The 9506-nt window shown below is 35.5% G+C and overlaps 1 protein-coding gene across 1 annotated transcript in view; it reads right to left on the bottom strand.

The window, feature by feature from the left end:
• Positions 1–323: 323 nt before the first annotated feature.
• The window catches only part of LOC123563450 (tRNA-splicing endonuclease subunit Sen54-like), a 28993-nt gene continuing 19810 nt past the window's right edge, over positions 324–9506 (bottom strand). Inside the window, exons 4-9 of the mRNA XM_045356277.2 lie at positions 8452–8535; positions 6217–6365; positions 4687–5555; positions 4083–4131; positions 1628–1735; positions 324–1179 (exon numbers count right to left, since the gene is read on the bottom strand). Of these exons, the coding sequence (XP_045212212.2) occupies positions 1023–1179; positions 1628–1735; positions 4083–4131; positions 4687–5555; positions 6217–6365; positions 8452–8535 (1416 nt within the window). The 3' untranslated portion in view covers positions 324–1022. The remainder of the gene's footprint in view (positions 1180–1627; positions 1736–4082; positions 4132–4686; positions 5556–6216; positions 6366–8451; positions 8536–9506) is intronic.

Below are 9506 nucleotides of genomic sequence, written 5' to 3'. Positions count from 1 at the left end.
CAAATATGTCACAAGTTATGAAGCAGAAATTGCAATTATCATAGTACCCTATACAGTGAACACTAGAAACTACTAATAGCCATAACTCTGGTGTTACTTGGGCAATCTGGCTGAAACTTGACAGGCCACATTTCCCTATAGTGGTGAACATGTATAATACAAAGTTTTATAAAAAATATTCCAAACCACTTCCTAGATATGGCTCCAGACGGATGGACAGACGGAAAGATGATGCCAAAATTATATCCCTCCCCCCTTTGGCAGGTGATAAACATGGCAGGAATTTAGTCAATGTATGAAGTCTGAACAACTGAAAACACAACCTTGTATCATCATTTTATTATACACATGTAAAGCCCGAGATGAAATAGAGGGCTTGCCACATCATCTTAAGCTTTTCATGAGGATGAACAGAGGTGATGTGATCAACTTAAGAAATATTCTTTCACAACATCCTGCAGTAGTTACTTCCAAGATAGAAACCAACACTTGCACAGTTCTTAAAACCACCTACTGTACACTTAATTATGGTAAAAGCTTTGCTCTTAACATGTAATCTTTCAATGCTGGCAATCTAATGCTATAAATAGAACACTACGTTCTAACAATCTACCACAGTCTAGTGTAAAGTCCTTCGCTATACGGCTATTCTTTATGATCTCTACTTGTCCTCCTAACAATATATCTTGTGGCAGAACATGTCGGACATAATGTAGAATACTGTATTTCTCTACCTGGTATCCTGTTAGCATATCCAGTGGTAGTCCAACCCGTTGTGTAATTATCACTTTCATTTAATTTCAGTTTGTGGACGGACCGTCAGGGGAGGTAACTAGAGTCACAGATTGGGACTAATCCAGTGGCAGAGGCATGTCAGACATGCTGTAGAATTCTGTATTTCTCTACCTATCATCCTGATGATATGTCCTGTGGCACAGCATGTCCCATATACTGTATGGAAACATATATCCTGTGACAGAGGCATATCAGACATACTGTAGAATGCTATATTTCTCTACACGTCATCCTAATGATATATCCTGTGGCAGAGGCATGTCGGACATACAGTAGAATGCTATATTTCCACCGTCCACTACTGCCCATTGTAGAGATGCTTCATCATTCAAATAACTATCAATGGAGTTAACTAGCTTAAGATCTGGAACTGGGTCACTAGTTCTGAAAATATACAGAACACAGGCTGAAATAATAATAGTGATTCAAGGGAGGTAACCTGTTTAGATTAAGTTAGACTTTAGTTTGGAGTCCAATTCCTTTGAAAATTTAGAAATAGGCCTGTACTAATAAATGTTACAAGTGTGTAAATCAAAATTCAGATTATAAGTGTTGAATATTTAATTTACTGTAACACTACATATATAATGTATATGGCAACAGTAAAACATTTTAAAACAGTTTTATTCATACAAATACATAATTCATCTTAAATTTCAAGATAAAACCTATCATTCAGGGCACTGAAGAGTAAATATTTCAGTGCCTTAAAAAGAGTACAAATCCAGGTTAAAACTTGAGGTCAAAACCACAAGACTGAATGCTTTTAAAATTAAATGATTTCACAGTACCGCTATATAAAGTAGACAATTATGTAAGAAATACAATTTACCTCGTGACTTTTACCCTAAAGTCTGGAATACCTGGTTTGGTTTTCTTGAACTTTGTGTTTGGAGCATACACATCAAAGTCTGGCACTATATCTGGCTTTCTATCACACCTGTTAACAGATATTATACAGTTATACTGTTATGTTTGAATTCAGCTATCTTAACTCAGTTGTATCATAGCTCGGTGCTTTTTCTTAACAAATTTGGTGCAGGTAATTCGTATACACTGAGTACAGGGTGCAGTAAATAAAAGTGTGCAGGTATTTAATACCCACACGCTATTTACCGCACTGTTGGATAGGAAAGTATGCCAGCGTGTCTGGAACAGTAGACAGCGAAGTGTATTTTATTGATTTTCTGCTCTAGCATTGGTTTATTTTATTGTCCAATTTATCTGACCTGTCAAAAAATGGACCCGGCTTTCATTATATTCTGTTCGAGTCTATATAAGATTAACATGAAAGCCGGGAACATGTTTTGACAGGTCAACTAAACAGTACAATACCTGGGCTTTACACATTTGTAAAGCAAGGATTTTAAGTACTCACTGAACTGCTGTATATGGCAATGTGGAATGCCTACAATTACCATATATGGATGGCTATGATACAAAACAGAAAGAATATTAAAACTCTCAGGTAAATGATTTATACTCGGGGGCTATGCTCCCTCGTACAAATCGTTTACCCTCGAGTTTCAATGCTCTTTCTATTACTTAACTGTTTTCTAAACACAATAAAATTTAAGTTTGTTTAATTCTTTTGATTCATCTATTCCATAACAGTGTTTTTGCTAACCTTTTACCAGAATGAGATGATACTGTTGACATTACACATCATTATGACCTTAAAGGATGGTAATGTAAAAATAACTCCTTGATTTATCTAACTGGTCTTAATAGATTTGAACTGAATATCAGCTAAACTGTCACAATATATGCATGAAACAACAATAATTATTACTTTACACTTTCGAAAATATTCTACATATTGAAAAGACTAGTCAATTTTCACAATTTTGATTTATTTAAGGACCATAACTCCAGAAGGACAAAGACTATAATGGCTGGTTATCAAACCTGGCCAAGACAATATGCTCTTAAAAATCTGACTAACAGCCTGTAAGTCTGATGGACATAGGATAAGACATGTTTAAGTTATTAAGCTGAAACTGTCAATTTTCAACATTGAAAATAATTCTAGGTCCATAACTCAGAAGTGACTGAGACGTCTCCATCCAGATTGTTATTGAATTGTCCAAGATATTATGCCCAAACACATCATAACTTAGTTTGGTGGTCAAGCATTAAGAACTTTTCCAAGTAAGAGAGCTGACACCTTCCATTCCTGCAATTTTTAGTACCTCAAGGGACATGACTAGATGGTCACTGAACTTGGCCAACTTACTATGCCCATAAACACTGTGACCCAGTTTGGTGAAAACGTTGGATAAAAACTTCTAAATTAGACAACTGACACTGTCAATTTCTGAAATACTGAGTAATCCAAGGGCAAGAGAGTCTTGGGGGAATAAAGCTAGTTATTGAAATTTGCTTAAACACAGCTTATAAATACTGTGAAAAAGTTTGGCGAATATTGGATAAGAACCGCTTTAGTTGGAGTGCGGACACTGTCAATTTTCAACTCCAGACAGACTTGGAGAATACAGCTGATTACAACAAAAATGGTCAAAATATTATGCCTATAAACATTTTGACCAAATTTGGTGAACACTGCACAAATATGAAGACTGACAACTTTTGTGGATGCCACCTGCAGCCCACTGCTGATAAAAGTAATTTTGGTTATTTGCAATGTAAATTTCAATAACTTTGGACCAAACAAGGAGCTGCGTTCAATAAACGCTTGATGCCTCAGGTGGCATCCTTGTCGATACAAAGCAACCTAAGTCTAAAATGAGGTCAAGGTCAAACTGGATTCAGGTGATGTTTGAAGATGAGGAATGGTCACAGGTTACATCTGTATTAGTATCAATTCATTCTTGTAAGCGGTACTGATGCTAGACGAAACGGTCACATTTGGTTATCCAAGAGATGGCGCATATTAAGCAACCTAAGTCCAAAATGAGGTTAAGATCAAGATCAAACTGAGGTCAGGTGATGTCTGAAGATGAGGAATGGTCACAGGTTACATTTGCATTAGTATCAAGTCATTCTAGTAAGGGGAATTGATGCTAGACGAAACGGTCCCATTTGGTTAACCTCGTACGGACGGACAAACGAACGAACAAACAAACGGACGGACAGGACAATCACTATATGCCTCCCGCCTCAGTAGATGTCGGGGGCATAAAAATATTAAGGTTTCCTTAGTTATCACACAAGTAACATATTTTAAAATAAGTAAACTTCATTTTAAGTTCACTAACATTTGTAAGTGTATTAGGTACTTTTGTTTAATACTGGTTCAAATTTAATTATCACAACCACAAACTTACTTCTTTTGCACATCATCTTCGACAACCCTCAACTGTTCTAATACAGCACCTGAAAAACAGAATCATTAATGATTTACATTTTTTGTAAATATTACACGTCCATTTTTTTCTAAAGCACACACAGAAAAAAAACACCTTCATTTCCTGTAGGGCTGTATCTAAAATTACATGGAGCTGTTATAAATTATTTAAATTAAATCATAAGCTCAAAATATACATATCATTTAAATATACACCTAAAAACTACATAGTTTTAACATACTAATATATCCTTAAGGTTCATGTAAGGTTTTTGGTTACCTTCCCTAAAATGAATTTCCAGTCAGGATTTTAACATAGTATCAGAAATTTTACCTGACAAATCATATAGAGCTGCATTTTCAAGTGCTACCACAAATTTTCACTTGCGTAAAATGAAGCCTTTTTACAATGAACATATAGTGACTTATAAAATAAATATCACACAGTTTCAGAAATCAAATTCAGTTTTCTTACCACAAAAGCCCTACAGGATGCTATAAACTTTGAAGTTTCATTTCAATATTATAATATGGATTTAATACTTTGGTTTTAATTTAAGATTTGTGATTTTAAGAAGACTTACATGTTGACCTTGCCAGCTCTGGTTTAACCAATGGTTTTACTTTGTCCCCATAGAGATGAGGAAATATGGTTGACCTATCCCATGATGCCTTTTCCTTTTTAACTGCCATTTTGTACTCCTTCCAACTGGTGCATGATTTTTTAACTTTATGCCACCCTGTCATGATCTCAGGATAGGAGAAATCTAGTTCCTGGACTAATGCTTCATCTAAAATCTGTTGCTTCTTCTTCAATTTCTTTGTGTTGATGTATTGTTTCTTTTCAAAACTATACTCAGATTCACAGAAGCTAACCTCATGATCCTGTGGTATGTATTTAACGTCTGGTTTCTGTACTGACACCCTTTCTTCTGAGTTTTTAAAATCTGGAAATTTAATTTCATCAAAATTCCATTTTGAAGTTTTTGTCTGAGTTTCTCCAGCCAAGTTATCTTTTAAGCTGTCACTGCTCTGGGGTTCGAAATTTTGGTATACTACATTATTAGAGAGATCATCAGTTTTCGCTCTCTTTGACTGGTTCCGTTCCCCTTGTTCAACAATGTTTCTGGTAGCCCCATGTCCACCTGCACCATCAGTAGACACTGCATCAAACTTATCTTCAGATATATCTATAGTATGCCTGTCACTTGATTGATCACAAATTCTACCTTTATGATCATCATCAGATCTGTTAGTTTTATAATCTGGAAGATTCTCAGATTGGTTACCTATTCTATTTTTAGAAATATCTGCAGACTGGTCACACATTTGAACATGAGCTGCATCATTAGACTGGTCAATAGCTTTGTTTCTTTTTTCTTTATTTCTTTTCTTCTTATGAGAAACATGTTTGTCTAAAGCAATCTGCCTTTCATATTTTGTAAATGCATACCTGAAACAAAATCTCATCTATATCACTTAACACAGTAAAGAGTGATAAAATTCTTTACAAGTCATTAAATCAACTTGGTCAACATGTTATGACCATAAACATGGTGATCCATTTTAGTGAACACAGGAAAATTGGTGAAATTTCACCAATTTTTGTAATGTTTAGTAATTCATAGGATCCAGCTACTTATCAAACCTGACTGAGATATTATACTCATTAATATTGTGACTAAATCTGGTGAAAATCTGGTAAGAACTGGTCAAGTTAGAAAGTGAATACTAACAATTTTTATAATTTTGAGTTATTCACAGCCTATAACTCCAGAGAGTCTTGGAGAATCTAGCTGGTTAATGACCATGACCAATATTATGACCAAGCCTGGAAAATACTGGACAAGAACAGCTTATGAGAGGGGACAACTACTGCAAATGCAGTCTGCTGCAGGGGTCCCCACAGTACCTTTTGTTTCATGGGCATATAAAATAATAAGTTAAAAGTGCAATATGTAATTTTGTGTAATAACATTTAAAATGAAAACCTCCCTACAGCAACTGAGAATGTCCCAAATATTTTGTCATTAAAGGGAAAAGTCTGTCCATACTCAGCTGAAAAATGCGAAGTTACTGTTAGGTTCATAGTGTAACATTTTCTGAATATTTACCTGCCCTGATGTCTGAGTACAACATATCCAATTCTGCGTAGATGGGCGTATACCTGATAGTATTCCAACTGGAGTTTTTCACCAATTAATGTTGAGTATGCTTCTTGTATGCTTACAGGTAAACCTTGATACCACATTTCTAAAACACCCTGTCAATCAAATACATTATTATCACAAAGAAAATACACCATGCAGCAATACAGCCTGTCTTTGATAAGTCAATACACCTGTAGCCTTCTTTAAATTTCATGAAAGTTATATCTTTCTCCTCATGGGTGAAAGTGAGCCAAAATGAAAAACCCGTAAGGGCCCCTGGTGGGCCAAGGCATAACCGTGGTAGGGGGCCTAGGGGGAAGCACTCCTCGGAAACTATTGAAAACAGCATCTTTGAAAGGTTAAAATCACCATCACTGATGATGGAAAAGAACATGGTCTTGGAATAAACAAGAGCTGTCCGTAAGACAGACAAGCTCGACTATTCGAAATATTGTCACAGAAGCAGGAAATTATTACCTAAAATGTTAAATATCAAAAGAGTTTTAAGTTCGAAAGGGGACATAATTTGACCAAAATGCATTATAACCCCGAAGAAACATGTTAAGTTTCAATTCAATATCTGCATTAGTTTTGGGGATAGTAACTTGCATGTAAAACTTTAACTAGAATTTTCTATGTCCAAAAGGGGGCATAATTTGCTCAAAATACATGTTAAGAGTTATGGAACTTGACCCAGTGAAGTTGGTAATTGACCTAGAAAAAGAATAAATAAGTTTCAAAGCTATATGCCTTTTAGTAATGGCTATATGTACTTGCAAGCAAAACTTTAACCAGGATTTTCTAAGTCCAAAAGGGGGCAAAATTTGGCCAAAATACATGTCAGAGTTATGGGACTTGACCCAGTGAGGTAGGTAATTGATCTAGAAAAAGAAAAAATAAGTTTCAAATCTATATGCCTTTTAGTAATAGCTGTATGTACTTGCACGCAAAACTTTAACCAGAATTTTCTAAGTCCAAAAGGGGGCATAATTTGGCCAACATTAAGGTCAGAGTTATGGGACTTGGTGCTTTCAACTAGTTTTATAACCCTGAAGACACATGTGAAGTTTCAATTCAATATCTGCATTAGTTTTGGAGATAGTAACTTGCATGTAAAACTTTAACCAGAATTTTCTAAGTCCAAAAGGGGGCATAATTTGCTCAAAATACATGTTAGAGTTATGGAACATGACCCAGTGAGGTTGGTAATTGACCTAGAAAAAGAATAAATAAGTTTCAAAGCTATATGCCTTTAAATGATAGCTGTATGTACTTGCATGCAAAAACTTAACCAAGGTGTGACGCCGACGCCAACACCAACGCCGACACCAGGGTGAGTAGAATAGCTAGACTATTCTTTGAATAGTCGAGCTAAAAATGCCATGAAGATTCTCACACACAAATGGATGTTTTTCAATGTTGTATGTTTTCCCATAAGATTCACAAAAGCATTATCCTGGAACATCTGGTATCTTCAACCATTTACCCCATTTGATTCCAAAAGAAATTTTTTTCCTTTAGCCAGACCAGTCTCACATCTTTTTCCAACACTCTCATGTCTGAATTTCCTTTTAAAACTTCATATTTTAATTTTTCTTTCGTTGGGTTCTCGGTCTCCCTCGAGAAAAATTTAAGATTTGGGATTAGTTAGTGTATTTTTCTTGCATCTTGAAAGCATTTTCTGTCAGATTATTGTTTAGTTATGATTAATCCAGTCAAGCAGGGTCCATATGTTTGACATGACGTATGCCGATGTTGTTTTCACACCCACAGGCAATCACGACAGATACCGCTCTTTGTGGATAACTACATGAACAAGGCAATATTTTGGCACTTTTGCTCAAAGCAAAAGATAAAATTTAATGCAAAAATCTGGTACGGCCAATATTATGCTTGGCCAAAAAAGTGGTCCAAGATGACCTCGCACACATACCAGTTTTTTTTAAATACTGTCTGACCTTCACTTCTTTCAAAGAAATGAGTTTTGAAATCCCTTAAAATTAATGTGAAAGCCTAATAATACTAAATTTGAGAGAATAGGTTTTTGAGAAATCAGTTCACAAAACATGTTTCTCATGAAATTCTACTAATCCGATGCAAATTTTTCAAAATTACACTGAAGAATTTTTACTATCAAGATTGTTTACATCTGCTAATTGTAATAAGAAGCCTTAGTGTAGCCAGGAAAAATCTACTTACAGTTTCTATTAGAAACAATGCCTCTTCAGGGTACAGCCATTTCCTTTTCTTGTCCACAAACCCCATATGCTCCCAAAAATTCCTCTAGAATTAAAAAGATATTGAAACATGAGCACCACCTTGCAGGTACAGGTCTGTATAATAAAGATATTGTCCTACCTGTGTGTTTTTATGATATTTTCTTAGTCCAAAAGGGACCATAATTCTTATAAACAAGAGGACCATGATGGTCCTGAATCGCTCACCTCTTCCCACATGACCCAATTTTGAGTACGACGTCATTTTTTCTATTATCTGACATAGTGACCTAGTTTTTGAGCTCATGTGACCCAGTTTTGAACTTGACCTAGATATTATCTAGATAAAAATTCTGATCAATTTTCATGAAGATCCATTGAAATATATGGTCTCTAGAGAGGTCACAAGGTTTTTCTATTATTTGACCTATTGACCTAGTTTTCGAAGGTACGTGACCCTGTTTTGAACTTTACCTAGATATCATCAAGGTGAACATTCTCACTAATTTTCATGAAGATCTCATGAAAAATATGGCCTCTAGAGAGGTCGCAAGGTTTTTCTATTTTTATACCTACTGACCTAGTTTTTGACCGCACGTGACCCAGTTTCAAAACCGACCTAGATATCATCAAGGTGAACATTCAGATCAATTTTCATGAAGATCCATTGAAAAAAATGGCCTCTAGAGAGGTCAAAAGATTTTAATAATTTTAGATCTACTGACCTAGTTTTTGACCGCAGTTGACCCAGTTTCAAACTTGACCTAGATATCAACAAGTTGAACATTCAGACCATTTTTCATACAGATCCCATGAAAATATGGCCTTTAGAGAGGTCACAAGGTTTTTCTATTATTTGACCTACTGACCTAGATTTTGATGGCACGTGACCCAGTTTCTACCTTGACTTAGATATCATCAAGGTGAACGTTCTGACTAATTTTCATGAAGATCTTGTGAAATATATGGCCTCTAGAGAGGTCACAAGGTTTTTCTATTTTTAGACCTACTGACCTAGTTTTTGACCGCACGTGACCC

This window comes from Mercenaria mercenaria, chromosome 2 (assembly GCF_021730395.1).
Source record: "Mercenaria mercenaria strain notata chromosome 2, MADL_Memer_1, whole genome shotgun sequence".
NCBI lineage: Eukaryota > Metazoa > Mollusca > Bivalvia > Venerida > Veneridae > Mercenaria > Mercenaria mercenaria.
Note: the sequence above shows the minus strand (reverse complement) of the source record. Positions and strands in the feature narration are given on the sequence as shown.